The 17453-nt window shown below is 34.3% G+C and overlaps 1 protein-coding gene across 2 annotated transcripts in view; it reads left to right on the top strand.

Annotated features, from left to right (window-relative positions):
* Nucleotides 1-304: 304 nt before the first annotated feature.
* Nucleotides 305-17453, top strand: part of Gabrg2 (gamma-aminobutyric acid type A receptor subunit gamma2) — an 88500-nt gene continuing 71351 nt past the window's right edge. For both annotated transcript variants that reach the window (XM_013078549.3, XM_004836428.4), the window contains exon 1: nt 305-916. In XM_013078549.3, the coding sequence (XP_012934003.1) occupies nt 810-916 (107 nt within the window). In that variant the 5' untranslated portion in view covers nt 305-809. The remainder of the gene's footprint in view (nt 917-17453) is intronic.

Here is a 17453-nt window from a genome sequence, read left to right as displayed (position 1 = left end):
TGCTTGCTCCCCCACCGCTAACAATGTAATCATGATTTCTAAAACTGCACGATTTTAAAATAAGTACTCTTGGCAGATCTGACAAGATAAACCTTCTGGCGTTGGTGATACAGTTTCTAGGCTTGCTAAAGGATCTCTTGTCTCCATGAACACCAGTCGCTGAGTGTTTGTGTGTGCAGAGAAGGGTTAAAAAGCGCAGGCAAGACACCACGCATGTGTTAATTCCTGCTGCAGCAGCGCGCATCACTTCCACTTTGACCTCACAGTTAATTTGCTGCGTGATAGTTAATCACGCAGAGCCTCTAGTGATTTTTTCTCTTTTAAAAATACACAAGGAGTTGAGAGAGAGAGAGAGAGAGAGAGAGAGAGAGAGAGAGAGAGAGAGAGAGAGAGAGAGACAAAGCCAATAAATAAACCTAAAAGGAAGGACCTGGGGGAGTTCGCGTGAGTGTGAGCATCGTGATTGTGTGCGCCTTTCTGTCTCTCCCTTTCTTATTTGTCTTGGTGTGAATCTCTCCCCGCCAAGAACCCTCCCCCTGGCTCAATTGTACTATTCCCCTACCCTTGGAAGCCGGCTGCCAGAGCTGACGCTTTGATGATATCGGAAAGCGTTTGTGCTGATCTTATTTCTGCCCCCTGAATATTAATTTCCTGAAGCTGGTAGCGCTACATCTCCCCAGTGACGGTCCCTACTAGAGGCAGGTGGGGGAAGCCACCATCAAATCATAAGCATAATAATAATACTAAGGGGAGGGATTCTTCTGCAACCAGAAGGCGAGAGGCGAGAGGCTGGGGGCGGGGGGGGAGCGATGAGTTCGCCAAATACATGGAGCGCAGGAAGCTCAGTCTGCCGGACTCCTGTATTTTCGCAGAAAATGACGATGTGGATGCTGCTCCTGCTAGCTCTCTACCCGGGGTAAGATGTGGTATTTTCAGAGTCGTTTCGTTTTGGAGAGGTGGGGGAAGGGGTGAAGATGTGGAACTGTGGAGATCACTCAGATTTAAGACACTCTCCTAGGATTTTCGGTTTGTAATTCAGGGAAGGGTGAATGCATGAGGCAGGAATGGGAGGTATGAAAAAGGAAGGTGACGTTTGTTTATTAATGTACTGGATTTTATTATTCGTTTTGTCTTGGAGTAGTTAAGCGAACCTCATAAAAGACTTTGCGTTTGGGAATATCATTTTCACCTTGCTGCAATCTGATGTGGAGTTGGGCTATGCTGATACACGCCTGTGTTTGAGGCCATGTTGAAGGCTTTGGGTGAGGGTCTGGGGGGGAACATTTCAAATGGGCTCTTAGCGCTCACCGGAGAAATCTGTGTGTGGGAGGATGGGGAACAGGGGCAGCTCTGTTTCTGTATAATAAAGTATCCCTTGCTTCTGTACCTGGGTATTTGCTCAGCCAGGTTTTCTATCCAGCCTCATTGACCCAGCGACCCCATAGCAAAACATGGTTCAGCACCAAGGACAGCGGATTTGTTTCGGGCCAGAGGGAAGGAGGCTTGCCCAAGCTAACTAGACCTCTCAGTCTGCACAGGACACCCAGACTCTCCGCCTGAAAGCCCAGGGAGCCAAGGAGATCCTACACTGATTATTGCTGCTCCCTCTCTCAGGCTGGAGGGGGTCTGTTGGGCCTGAGCTGGGAGATGTATTTGTGAAAAGACTTGGCCTTGCTACAGTGTTGAAAATCGTGCTGCACCAAGTGAATTCAATGCCGAAATTCTAAAGTACGTATTAATGCTTAAGGCCTTGCTGCACTAAGTAGGAAAGTGGTGTGGGCGTGGCCGCCTCAAACTCCTAAGCATGTGGACTCTGAAATGCTCTACATCTAAAGGTTCTTTCACTTCCTGGAAGAATATCAGGGGAGAATCCCTCCACACAGTGTGGTACAACATTCATCTACCCATGTAAATAGCACCCATCTCTTCATAATTTCCAACTAGGAACATAGGCAGGTTAGAGGATATTGCTGACAACATCCAGTCAACACGTCTGGTCCCTCCTCTCTAGGATGGGTGATGGGATATGTGAGTTTCTGATAAAGAGATTAAGGCAACAGAAGGAGTAAAATCCTAACTTTATAGTTTCAAAGCAAAGACAGGGTCTGCTTGATTATTCCAGTACTTTTCACATCTTACTCCTTCACCAGAAAAATAAAATATATTCCAATTGGAAGTATCAGATTAAGAAGTTTTCTCAGCGGAGAAGTGGGCCTTTTACTAGAAATGGTTTTATATGTAATGCATTTTAGTGAAATCCTAGAAAAATTACTTTTTCTATTCAAAAATAACATTTAATGTGTGTAGTTTGTAATCTGTATTTATTTCAGAGACTAGGGAATTTATTTTTGCTTACTGATAGAAAATGTCCTTCCTTTATTTCTACAATTTATGAAACCTGTGGATTAAACCTAGACAAGATGTGTGGAAGTATATCTTTTACAAGCAACTTAGTAAACAAATTTACGACTAATTAGATGAGCATGTTCTTATGTGTTCTCTCTCCAATATTCCCATTTTAGCAAAAAATACTTTTTATTATTCATAATATTATAGTATTTAAGATGCCTCCTTATTGTAACAGCCCCATCTTTTTTATTCCAATATCATATAAAAATCAAAACTTAAAAGTATATTTTACTTCTCAATTTGTACACGAATAGCCTAGATGAGCATTTAAAATAGTTTTCAGTAATGGAAATCATGTATCATTAAAATTTTAATTATGATATCTTCCTCTAGAATGTGGAAAGTATATGATAATGCAATTATTCTCATGTTTAAATATTAACTCAAAGATATTTAATTTTATGCTTTCTATTTTAACATGATCCTTAATCTATTTGAATTTCCCCACAACTGGTTTATTGAAAAAGCTGATCTTAGAAGGATACAGTCTAGAAATTATGTTTTTTTTCCTCAGGCCTCATCTGTTGAATATATCTTCCCCATATTTCGATAACATACCAGTAAATCTCAAAGCTTTTCCACTCATTTAGTATTTTTTTTTCGCATTTTCTCAGTAGCTATAGAGAATAGAATCATTGCAGATTGGTGCAGGAATGTGATCAGAGTTTCAGTTTGCTGCAATCTCATAAAAAAGCCATTTGAATGGCTGAATAGGGCTGCAGAGAAATAGAATCTTTGGTCTCTAATGATGATTTCAGAAAAAGCAACATGTCAGTGGAGACAATTTGAGACCCTAGGAACCTTTGGGGGTAAGTAAATAGTAGTGGTAGGATCATATAGAAAGTTGCAGAAAAAATTTTAAATTGACTTTTTAAATTTACAAAATCTCAAAGAATAAACTTTTCCACTCTCATTAAATGACTAAATGCATTAGATTGTGTCTATATAAAGGTAAAACAAGGAGGAAAATAAAGCGCTGGATTAAGCATATTAACAACTAATATCTCTTCTTAGAAGTGAAGAAATGAACTTTGGTAACTCAAAATTTTCTCAGCTGTGACCTATCTTGTCTGTGATGTTATCATAACAATCACCTGAAAACTTACTGAAGAGGCAAGATTCCTAAATCAAACACTGTATGATTCTAAATCATTACGAGTGGAATGAAACACAAGAATATTCACTTTTAACAAATTCAGTAGATCTCACTCTGAAGAAATAGTTTTTTATTTTGCTGAATTCCAAAACTTTATCCATCTCTCTAGCTAATGTTTACAAATGCCTTGATTTCTGCTACTTTATTATTAAGCTGGACACAATTTCATATCCAGAAATTTTTTATTTATATGTAAATCATTAAGTGTAACATTCAACCCAAAAGAATAAGGAATAGTGTAAAGAATTTTAATAAACTCACATCATATGTGAAACAATATTTGCTGAAAATAATCAAATGTATATATATGAATGTGTATGTCAGCATATTAAAAAACTCTGTAGTATTCCACATACATATAGTGATACAGGTTGTAAAACAGATTTTATAAATTACATATTTCAATGTAACGTCTTTCTATCTCAGAGTAGAAATATCCTAATTAGAAGGAAAATTAAAATACAGCAGAACATTATAGTAAGCAGGAATAAGTGCTAGAAGAAAAGATATTTTTACTTTTATTAGAATAAAGAGAACATCTCATAATATAGAATATCTGAGAATCTCTTTACAAAGGTCAGATTGAACAAAAAAGTACTGAAGTTTTGATAATCAGACTATTTCTTTAAGAAAGGTGGATTAAAGATTCATAAATACTTTTTGTTCTTGGTTTTTGATAAATAGAAATTTTCCAGATGACACTTTAAGAGGTTTTAAAGGTTATTTTTATCCCATAAGCACATTTTACACAGATTTTAACTTTTACAGACTATGATTGTGCCCATATAGGAAATACTGTAATTTTTTAAATATAACCCTATTAAGACAACCTTGTTATTCCTTACATTTACAAATGTTTCACATAGTTTTTTCTAGCAAAAAAAAATGTTCTTCAGCATGTTTGATTGCTTTAGTTTTAGACATAGCATTCCTCAGAATCTACTTAGGGCTAACATTTGAGCCAGAATTTGCCAGAATTCAATTGTTCATCCGTATTTAGACAAAACATTTAGTAGGAAGGAGATTAAAAATTGGCTTTTAGGGGCTGGGGATTTAGCTCAGTGGTTCTGGTGCCTCCCTTGCAAGCGCAAGGTCCTGAGTTTGATCCCCGGTACAAAAAAAAAAAAAAAAAAAAATGGCTTTTAATTTAAAACATTAGCTATATAAATTCTTCTTTGATATTTTAGAATAGGCCATCTCCTCAAAATTATTACATCACAGAATACTGAATTTAATGACAGAAGTATGATGTATACATTTTAAAATTTGTTTTATGTTACTTAAATTGGAAAAAAATTAAAGAATGAGTTTCACTGATTTTACCGCTCTTGTAAATATGATGTTAGTGGGATTATAGAAGTCTTTGTTACAATTTCCTAGCCCTTAGAAGATAAACCTTTCAATGTTTAATGTAAACGTTGTGTAGATTACTCAAGCTACTGCACTTATAAAAAGGTGTATTAATGAGTTGCACCTGATTAAAGAAAACAATATAATTAGTGACAGATCTAAAATATAACCAGCTGTTATTTTATATATATATATGTCCATCTTCACTTATCATTATGTATACATACCTATATCTCTTTACAAATACACTTATTATACTATGTAACTTCTAATTATCTGTTGGCTTCAAGTAGGTTATTTAATATCTGTTTATAATTTTATTTTCCTTGATGTCAAGTGTGGTTGATTACTGTACACCAATAGTGAAGATTAAACATGTGGGTAGACATTCCACACATATTTTATATATTATGTACAGTTAAGTATATGTATATATATAATAAAAGTAAACTAGAAAATATAACTATATTTTTCCTGACTTTGAAGATGCCCTATAGATCTCTTATGATGCCTTTTATTTTCTGGTGTTGGGGATCTAATCCAGGGCTTTGGGCATACTAAGCACGTGATCTATCATTAAGCAGAGGCCAGCCAGATGTATTCTTGTCTTCATGTCTACCTGAATAAAATATCATATCTGATACATTCATCTGAATTGAAATCCCGAAATTCTACAACTTTAAGCATTTACATTATACAGACACCCACAGGGGTCAAACTTCCAGACTGCTCTAATTATAATTTTTAATTAATTTTCTGTGATCAGGCACGTTGGCAAAAGTAATCTGGAGAATCACAAATACTTGTTATTCCTGTAAAGCATAATTTAATAGTATTAGTTTGGTATTCATAATACTTTGATTCTATTTTCAGATGACAGAATTTAGACAGATATCTTAGATCCAACTGGACTATTGGATAAATGAAAATTCCAAACTAATCTATCATGAAATGCTTTGAGACACTCACTTTTTTGATTATATATTATTAAATTATATCTTATTGGATTGTTGAAAACTCTAGACAGAAATCCTTAGAAATAGTTTGCTATCCAGTAGTTCTACACATTTAGAAACATATTAAATGACATCTTTAAACCTTAAAACAGAACTATATTTAGAAAACATATTTCCTTAATGACCATTCTATGTAAGTAAAACACAGTTCAATTTGCAATTCATTCATGTCCCAGGAATTTAAGTATCCCATTTCTCTCTTTTTTTTGCTACTGGGTATCAAACTCAGGACCTTGCGCTTGCAAGGCAGGTGCGGCGCCACTGAGCTAAATCTCAGGCCCGCCATTCCATTTTTAAAGAGGAGATCTTACTCTCTTTTAAGCAATTTTGCAGTGTAACTTCAGCAACATTTTCCTTCAGTTTGTTAGAAAAATTTCTAGAAAAGTAAAAGGCAAATCTGAGTCAACTATACTGAATATTAAATTAGAAATAATCTTACCACTTCATTATCTGGATATATACATTCGCAATTTATAGATATTAAAAAACATTTCAATCACCTCAATCATACAGGAAATTGCTTAGTTAACTTTACTATAAAGTGAGTTAATATTAAAACACTGAAATTTTAATATCTAGAGGAATAAGAAGCTATAGCTCCTAGAAATTGATAAGGCTTTAATTTTTACAAGAATGTTTGCATTCACTTTCCTATGCTCTCAATAGACTTACGAGTTAAATAGGAAGATAATATTGTCTTCTTTGAGAATTGTCAAAAATGACATATGAAGATTTTAAGGAACTTGGCCAGGACTTCTTGAATATCATCTATCAGGAATGACTGAGATGCCTCTTAATGTATTCTTAGTACATATGATACACTGCACAAGTGTAGTCACTCTTTTTCTTTCTAAATATAAGAAAGTACTTGGATTGTTTTGAGGTGCAAAAGGCCTCTCCACTTTGCCTTACTGGGAAGGTTATTTCTTATTCATTTGTTCCATATAGTAGAGAATAAATATCTTTTAAAAGGAAATAAAAAGCTTTTTTAAAGTTACATATTAGTGGCTTAGGGTAAAAATAAAATTTAACTCCAAATAATATTAATCCCTATAGTATTATAGTATAAGAGCATAAAATATGGTAATAATTCTATACTATTATAATAATCATTTTATAACTTTGCATAGAAAAAGTACCATGTAAATGCTAACTAGGTAGCACTGATATTACACTCCACACGCACTCATAGAGAAAACCATATGAATAAACTAACAGTGGGGGAAAACAAGGGATGTTTGTAAAGCAAAGATCTTTGGAATAATTGAAAGCCTGCCACAAAACTAAGTTTAGTTGTAGAACCAAAATCTATTTAGTGAGGCTTTACTATAGGATGACAATATCAAAGCACTGAAGTTTTAATTTCTAGAGGAATAAGAAGTTCTAATTTCACAGTGAGACAAACACACAGTGAGCCGTGTAAGTAATTTATGTATATTTAAGTTAAATGGACAAAACAAATACACCACGTAAATAGTTCAAGTATTTTTTGAAAGAAAAATATAAATGATAGCTTCTTTTTTGTTTTGTTTTTTGATGGTTATCTATCCTTTTTTATAAATTGCTATTGAAAACACCTTAGAAATATATAATTAGCAAAAGCAACTCTAGATACATAAAAAGTGTAAGTAAATATATAATTTCTTAATTCATAAAAGGACTAGTATTTGAGCAAGGTCTCCTCTAGATATTGGATGAATAATTACTGAGAAGCTGAAGACGTGATACTTGCCATCATGGAATCTGCAACTGTATGCATGAGATGAACAGCAATGTTCAAAAAGGAATACAAATAATCACTGAATTTTAACTCAAGTAAGTTCTGCACAGGATAGAGACATGGTACTGTGAGGGGATAGACCAGACTTCTAGTGTGTGCAAGAACAGAGCAGAGAACCTGAGATGCACAGACCAGCTACAACTCATCACAGTCATTTTCTTGTACAGTTCTGACATTCTCTTCTTAGTTACTGGTTTTAGGTGAATTTGCTCCTGTCAATTGCAAAATTAAAATTAAAATGGATAATTCTTGGTTCAATTCAACTAAATTTTTTAAAATAATATTTTAGATTATTTAAGTACTTATTTCATAAACCCATAGTTTATTGACCAAATTATTAGAAATTCTAACAATTTACATATTTTTAGTTTATTTTACCCTCAGGCAATTTCTATAAATTAAGTTCCTTAACACTACCACCAGGACTTATATCTAGAAGTTATTTAACTAACATTATGATATCTTCCTCTAAAATGTGGAAAGTATATAATATAATTATTCTCATGTTTAGATATTAATTTAAGATATGTAATTTTATGCTTTCTATTTTGATATGATCTTTAATCTACTTAAATTCCCCTGCAACTGGTTTATTGAAAAAGCTGAACTTAGAAGGATACAGTCCAGAAATTATGTTTTTTCCTTTGGCCTCACTGGTAGAATATATCTTCCCCACATTTGTATAACACCTCAGTAAATCCCAAAGCTTTTCCATTCATTTAGAATAAATCATTTTCTGGTATTAAAGTCTCATCTAAATTAATCCTTGAATCTGTTACTCAATTTAAATCTCTTTTTGCTCTCTATTCATATCTAACCAGAGATTTTGGCAGCCTGAAGCTATTTCTTTACTTTTTAGACTCTCCTATCCTCTCATATCCTGCTTTCGGCTTTTCATGGTTAAGGTGAAAGGTAGAAGGTGGGGGAAAAGTAAAAGAAGCAAAAATATCTTAATTTTTACTACCTGGTGACAGATGCCTACAGGCTGAATCATGCTCTCACAGTGGTGGGGGTGCAGTCTCACATAGTTTCTGTGGAAAACCCTCTTCCTTCTGGACCACTTCTCATGTTTCCTAGAATTGCACCACTTCATCACCTGGATTTTTCTCTACAAAGATGAACATTTCACATCTCCCTCCACTGTACTCAGAAGATATAACCACCCTGAATTTCACAGTATTTTCATTTTAAGATGGACCAGCATGACTTTCTCTCTGTCATCCACTTAGTTCATGGGGAACAAAACCAAACCAAAGCAAACGAAAAGCTTTAGCAAATATGCCTATCAGATTCTGAACATGAAGGTCTTTTTACATTTGACTCACTACTGGGGTACTTCAAACCAGGTGATCAGCTTTTAGATTTCTTTAGGAGAAATCTGCTACAGCAGTTATTAGACAGCTTGCATTATAGAGAATACAGGCCAAATTCCCCAAGAATTTTCTGTTCAACCTCGGTTCAGAGAGCATTAAGAAGCAGTTATGCAAGTTTTTTAGGGGGTAAATGTAAGAACTGCCCTATTATTCTTCCTTCATGGTAGACTCAAAACCTAGATTATTAAAATTCTTTCTCACCTGCCCTAAACTGGAAATGACTCCAAAACCACCACGAGAAGACAGGCTATGAAACAACACAGCTCCTTCCCTTCTTAGATTACTAATGCTCTTCCAGAACTCCTCCCTCAGAGAATCATCAAACTTTAATCACATAGCTGCAAGGCAGGTGAAGGACAAGCAACCCAGAATTGGTTTTTGACCTTCTCTAGCAAGTTCTGTCTCTTCTTTGGAGTCTAGCACATTTATATTAAACAAAAGTACAATATTTGTCATCAATTTTTCGTAGATCTCAAATATCAGGCATGATAACAACAGGAAAAGTCTTACTATTCCATGTCTTTTGGAATGCATTTTCCACAAGTAGTCACTAGATAACTCACCTTCTGCAAGTCTGTGATTAATCATCACTTCTCCATCAGACACACATTAATCATTCAATGTCATACTGCAAACACCCCTCTACCTTGTAATTACAATTCTTTTTATCATCTTCAGTGTTTTATTTTTCCTAAGTACTTAATTACAGCCATCAATAAGTAATTCAAATATTTTATTATGTTTTACTCTTTATTATTTTTATTGTTTATTTTCTATCATTCTCAGCTAGAAATCAAGATCTGTGAAAGAAAAGATGGTATTCTGTGTAGTGATACAACCGAGGATTTTAGAAAAATGCACAACCTCTACCAGATGCTCAATAGTTGTGTAAATAGTTGGAATTACAACTCATTTTTCTGAAATTTCTCTTTTTTTGAAAAAAAACTAAAGAATCTTTTTACCTTTTCCACAGTATCTTCTTCTACAAGCATATATGGCTGCATAAAAACAAAAACAAAATCAATCACCCCCACCAAAAAACCAAACCAAAACAAAACTTATCCTAGGCTATGGAGTAGGTGATAGAGACACATTTCACTAGGATTTGATTCCTAGCCTTGCCAATTATTACTTAATGGTGCTTAATTTCATTTTGCCTCAGTCGCTTCATATAGAAAAGCAATATTTTAATTATTGGTAAGTATTTTAAGTAATAATTGTATAATTCAAGGAACATGGTACATAGCAAACATTCCTTATGTTATTATTATCATGACTATAGTTATCATTTTTGGTTTTTTTCCTTGTTAATTTTTGTGTTCAGTGTTAGGGGTAGAACCCAGGCCCTCACATATGCTGGACAAGCACTTTACCATTCCATGTGTTATTATTCTTATTTTTATTATTATAGAGTCATTATTTCCTAAGTATTGGTCTAGAGGCACAAGTAGCCTCTCTACTTCTGCTGAACCCTAAATTTGGGGAGCATACAGAAACTTATTTTTCTAACTTTTCTAATTAGAATAATTGCTAATTGTTTTTTCCTCTCTTAATTTCTATGAAATAAGCAAGTTGGGTGAAAATTTTTAAATTTCTACAATTCCTAATATTTCTAATTCATTTTAAACATATCATTTCTGCAAACTCAATAATATCACTGACAATGTGGACTTAGATCTAGTGAGGAGATATATGCTATTGAATGAGACTCCTTAGTGAGACCAACTTCCTTAATTATGTGTAAAGAAAAATATTTTTCCAAAAGAGAGTGTGGAACCATTGAAATTAAGCTGCTAAGCAAAATTACTTAACTCATTATTCATAACAAATGTGGATTGCTAATCTTGAGAGTCAATTTATTTTTAACAGCAGGGAATTAAACCAATGACTCTTGAATCTGCTGAAGAATAATAAAGAAAGAGAAAAATCCAAGGTGACACTTTCCTATTCAAGGTCATGACTAGCTCTTCATTTTTCTCTGTGCCTCGCTGATCTGTTACCTAAGTTTCTGTATCAGTTACCCAAAATACCTTTCTGATACCAGTTTTGCTCTCTTCAAAGTCATTAGCTATACAATAGAGAAACATCCCCCCAAATTACTCATTGAAATAAAGTTGTTATAAATACTTGCTGCTATAGATATTATCTGGCTTTGGAATAGTTATCTGTCTGTATAACCAATTATCCAAAAGCTAATGGTTTAAAATAAGCAATATTACTTATTTAAAATATTTGAAGAACAGGAATATAAGAGTAACTTAGCTGAGTGATTATAGGTCAGAATCTCTTATGAGATTACAATCAAATTGTGGAATAGTGCTCTCCAGACACTGTGATCTCTTCATGAGGTTGGAAGTTAGAAGTTGAGAGATAGAGAAAGAGAGGGAGGAGGGAGGGGGAGAGGGAGAGAGAGAGAGAGAGAGAGAGAGAGAGAGAGAGAGAGAGAGAGAGAGAGAGACAGGTTCATATAGTGAAATCTCAAAGCATTTTACACCATATGCTGACGGTAACATAGGCTAACTGTGATATATTATGAAAGGGACCTAAACAAAGGCACTGTCTTAGTCTGCTTGGGTTTCTATAATAAAATATTGTAGGCTGGGTGGCTAGCGTATGACAGAAATTTCTCACAATCCTGCAAGCTAGAAGTCTGAGACCAGAGTACCAGCACAGCTTGTTTTGAAGAGGACCTTCTTCTAAGCTGCAGATTGCTCTCTTATGGATACTCACAACTAGTTGTATACACATGAATCTCATTAGATCCCTTCAAACACCAGACTCATTTTTCTAATTCTTTTATAGGTACTGCCTTCAGAGCTTCTTAATTATTTTCAATTTTATTTTGAACCACATTCATCCTCTTTATGAAAATTTCATGAGACAGATCATTTAGGATTTGAGAGATAATTTTTCATACATTTTTCAATTTTATAATTTAAAAGAAATCATAAGTAAATTATTTTAACTAATTTTTTATTTTTGAAAACATGAAGTAATAAAAGTGATTGTCATGTCAGAGTGGGAGGAAACAATTTTACAGTCATAGTGCTCATCAACTCAAGCAAAATCCTTAATAGAGTAACAGTACATAGCCAACAAAGCTAACTCAGTGCCCTAAAATCAAGGATTTGTGAGCAAGCAAGTACTCCTCAGAATATCCAATTAACTCAAAGTTTCCAGGTACTTTTGTTGTCAGTAGGTCATTTATAGTTTTCCGTGTCCAAGATGGAATTCTTCCTTAAAACAGCTGCCATTCCCATTTGTAGCACAATTCACTGATTACAACAAACAAATGAACAAACAAACAACACCTGTATAGAAAGCCATTTGGGAGAGAGAGATGTTTTCATTCAGTTTTATTCATTTTGATTTGATGTATTCTCCCTTGAAGCTTCTTAACAAATGTTGAAGTTACATTAAAATATATCAGAAATATACAAGCGTAGGTACAGCAGAAGAGTGAAGATAAAGTTAACACAGGTGCCTAAAATGTACACTCTTGAATTTCTATTCATTGTATGAATCACACTTTTGCACCTACCCACTATGTTCCTAACACTACACTAAGTGCTGAAGACACAGCTTTGAACATGATAAGCACCTCTCTTGCTCTTGTAGAACTTATACTCTAAACAAAGGCATAGTTTTAAAAACAGAGTAGCACTATAGCATAATAGTATGTTATAAGACTACAGATAATGGTATGTTTATATATTGGTTTGTTTCACTGATTGCCTCTGATTTAGGGGAATTGTGTATCCTGATACATATTTTATGCTTGACGAATTTTTAACCATGTAAATGCAAATGATTCTGTCCATGTTTTCCCCTAGAATAACACGGGTCACTATTTGACTGTCATTGAGCTTTGAAGTACTGTGTTAAATGTGTAATGAAAACTAGTGAAAAGTAGACAAATTCCCTCTTGTCTAACATCTGTTTTTCTGCTTTGAATACATGTTTATTGAGTTTCTAAAAATTTTTTGGCCCTGTTTTATGCTGGGGCTAAAGCAATGAGAAAGAGATATCTTTAATCTCATCCTCACAGTCTTTGCTGACTTGGGGAAGGTAGGTAGTAAACAAATAACAAAAAAGCCTTCAGGTTTTATTAAGAGTTGAAGCAATAACTAAAACATTTGGTGCAGGAAGAAAAATCAAGAAAATTTTACATAAGGTGATCAAGAAAGACCATTATAAAGGAAAGAAGGGTAAGAAAACATTATAAGAAAAGGAAAAAATGGAAACAAAGTCTTTGTAAATAGGGAAGGGTTGGGGGGGCTAAAGGGAGCACAGGGAATGGGGAAAAAATAAGAACCAAGATACATCATGTACAGGCACAAGCACCCAATGATAAATGTAAATGTATCGTATACCTAAAATGTACCAGTAAAAGAATTTCAGCAAAAAAAGAGGCCATTATGAATGATGGATAAGAAGTTGAGCCCTATATGACATTGTAGCCCTGTAATTCTGGCTGGGAGGCTAAAGCAGGAATTCAAGGTCAGCCTGGACAGTTTAATGACTTAGCTAGATCCTGCCTCAAAATTGAAAAAGAGAAGAAGGTTTGGGGACTGAGCATGTAGCTCAGTGAGGTGGTCCTGAATTCAGTCCCTAATATCACACACAAAATAAGTTAAAATAATCTTTTTAATTAAGAAAAGGAAATTGAATTCTGGAGATGTATCTCCATGGTAGAATGTTTGCCTAGCATGTACAATTTGGTTTCCATAAGTGCCGAAAGAAAAATAAAATAACCCAAGAAGCTTGAGGCCATAAATAAAAGTGGAGGAGAACCTAGTCTCCAGCTCCCATACTTATGATGACAATGGACATAGGTTACAGCAGGCACAAGGGCCCTGAAAAGAATAAGAGCTTTGTATAATTTGAGAACTTAAACAAAACCCGGATGTTTGAAAAACAGTGACCAATGATGAAGGGGTCAGGAGACAGAATCCAAGAAGCACAGTTCTGAATACATGTCCTTGGACCCATAGTAAATACCACAAATTTTATTCCTCCTCAGAGGTTTGGATCAAGGGAAATACTACATAGTAATAGCATTAGTTTCATTCTTAACGAAAAGGTGTACCTATATGATTTGGGGATTGACTAGTGTTGCAGTTAGCCAATTTTCATTTGCTTGTTGAATAACTGAATTGTTAACTCTTAGCTTTCTCAGAATCTAGTATCATCCCATAACCCAGCAACACCAAGAACCAGTCACGGATTCTGCTATTTTATCAGTGATTTGAAAGGAATAAAGATTTTATGGTAGTAATTAAATTATTGCACTATATTTATTTAATATGTTTATAGAGATTTAGATCTGTAGACCTAAAGGCATCTAATAAATAGTGAAGACAATCTCTAAATTCCAAATAGGTTATTTTGTTATTAATTGATTGCTTTAAAATATTAAGGGATTCTCATAGAGAGCATTAATAAAAATATGTCTATAGCTGGGCAAGTTCAAACACAGCCTGGGCAAGTAAGCAGATTTAGTGAGATCCTGTCTCAAAATAAAAAATAAGAAAATTATTGCTGAATTTTATCTGCACATAGAAGTACCAGATAAAGTAATATACAAACTAAAAGCCCAAGCAAAAAATATACAAAAAATTTACATTAAATTAACTAAAAACCACATTAATACTTCACTTCTAAAATTTCTTTCTTCCCAGGAGATTGTTAATAAATAAATATTTGACTCAATTACCTCATCCTTTAGTATTAGGAAATTTCAGAACATCATGTCAGAGAATATTATGAAAAAACAATGATGTAGTTTAGATTAATAGTTTTTATTTTAAACAAACAGCAATATTGACATTTTTCAAGGTCCAATTGTGAGAATTTAACACACATGTGTTTATGATTTGGGGGTTGTTGTTTTAGGGACAGGGTCTCCCTCCCTCTGTAGTTTAGGCTGGCCTTGAACTCACTATGTAGCCCAGCTTGGGAAGGAATTTATAATCTTCCTGCCTTGGCCTTCTGAGTGTTGATATTATAGGAAGACACTGCACTGATTTACACATGTAAATTCTTATAAGTCATACTACCTACCTCCCCAAGAAAAGCTTCCTCATTCTCTTCTTTTTCAGTTGGGTTGCACCTTCTCCCATCTTTAATTCCTTGTAACAACTGGTCTATTATTCATCACTGCAGAGGCTTTTTTCAAGAACATTTTATAAATAGAATCATACAGTTCCACATTTGAGATTCATCTAAGTTATTGAGGTGTCAAGTGCATGAAAAGAAATGAATCATTTGTCATTAGTCACCAGGTAAATGCAAATTAAAACCACAATATGATATCACTACATATATATTAGAATACATAAAATAAAAAACAATACTGGAAAGATCCAATGTCAATAGAAATGTCAGATAACTGGATATCTAACACATTGCTAGTGAGAATAAAAAATGATGTATAGCTACTCTACAGAACAATTTGACAATTTTGTGTAAGATTAACAAGCACCTAACATACAACTCCTCTCCTAAATATTCACATGGGATAATTAAAAATCTTATACAATATTCTAGAATAATAGTTTTGAAACATGATTATTATCTAGTTAATTTTTAGTAATACTTACATAAAATGATAACATTAAGTTTTCCAGCCAAAATAGAAGTTTCTTTCATCTTGAGACCATATATAATTAATTATATTAACAGTGAACTATAAGCACATAAATACATGATAGTGGTTATGTGTTTTGGTTTGGTATTACTGGTGATTATGTACCTAATGATGTTGGAAAGACTAGAAATGATAATTACAGAGAAGATGGGAAGAAATATGCATTCCATGGGGGATCCTTTTTACAATCTATGCACTATAGTTGCAGGCTGTTGAAGAAAGAAATGCGTCTTAGTTACTTTTCTCTCGATGCTGAGACAAAATGCCCGACGCCCAAAGTTATTAGAGGGGAAGGGATTTATTTGGCTTACAGTTCATAGAAGTTTCAGTCCATAATCAACTGGCTCCACAGCAGGGTAGCAGAGGAGCAACAGTTCATGGCAGCAGAGTACAGCAAAAACAACAAAGGACCTTATGGCAGAGGTACATTGCATGGGAGAAGCAGTTCATGGAGCCCACACAATACCAAAAGCAACAAGGGACTTTAGCAGTGTCTTTCTGCCCCTTTAATCTCATTCAGACTCCTGGGATCAGGGCAGTGCCAATCCAATCATTCATGTACAGTGACTCAGTAGGCACACGCCCTTAATCCTAGCATCACACATTCCAGATTTAGCTACCTTTGAAACAGACTGCATGACACTTTGGAGGGGACATCTAGACACAAGCTACAGCAAAATGATGGTACATTGCTCAACATAATAAAAAGGAGGGCACCTTGTTTTCCACTGAGGCACTCTCTCCATAATATGAATCCAAAATGGTTTAAGGCTTCTAATCTTATTTTATGACAAAAGACATAAACATAAATTTATAAATAGTGATAAAACCCTGTTTATGTTATATAAACTTTTTATTTGCTTACGAAAACAAACACATTGAGTTAAAATATGCTTAAATTTGCAATAAATTCAGAATTATTTCAAATTTCATTGGGTCTTTTAAAAAAATATTGTTCTAGAATCCCTGGATCAAAAATGCATTCCTAGCCAGGGATTTAGCTCAGTGGTTCCACCTCCTGCTTCACAAGCACAAGGTCCTAAATTCTATCCCTGGTACAAAAACCAATGCATTCCTAGGGCACTAATTTGTACTCATTCTCAGAGACAGAAATTTTTTAATAATAAATTTGTCTTTATTTTTTGAATTACAAAAGGAATACATGCTTATAACCAGTAAAAGTATGTAAAGATGTAAAATATTTAAAGACTTCTCCACATTTCATTCTTCTAGTATCTAAAAAGTAGCCAAAGTTAACAGACTGGTATGTGTTCTCTGGCTTCCTCCATGACAACATGAGTTTTTCAAGCTTTTATATTTTATTTTAAATAGTGGAAGATTATAAAGATGCACAACAGAAAGAGAATCGTATAATAATCTTCTGTGTACAAGACTTCCAGCTTCAACCTTTATGAACACATAGAGAATACGGTTTAACTTCCTCTTTTTTTTCTTGGAGTTTTAAAAACTAAATCTCATGCATCATCCCAAGTAGCCCTCGATATTTCAGTGAGGATATGTAACTTTTCAACAATATCACCACCTACTTGTCACACCTAGTAGTGATAACAACATGTGTTAGAAAACAGGCTGACAAATGGAGGAGTCACCCTTCTAGCCCTCCTGACCCCAGCTCCCTACTGCCGAACACATGGCTTGCTTCTGTGGCTTCTTGTCTAAGTGTGCTGTGTGACCATCCTCTCAGGTGACTGCCACCTGT

The sequence above is a fragment of the Heterocephalus glaber genome, unplaced genomic scaffold, assembly GCF_053883595.1.
Source record: "Heterocephalus glaber isolate CG9 unplaced genomic scaffold, H.glaber_assembly_v1.0 deba00001606, whole genome shotgun sequence".
NCBI lineage: Eukaryota > Metazoa > Chordata > Mammalia > Rodentia > Bathyergidae > Heterocephalus > Heterocephalus glaber.
The sequence above is the reverse complement of the archived record's forward strand: the minus strand, read 5'-3'. Positions and strand labels throughout refer to the sequence as shown.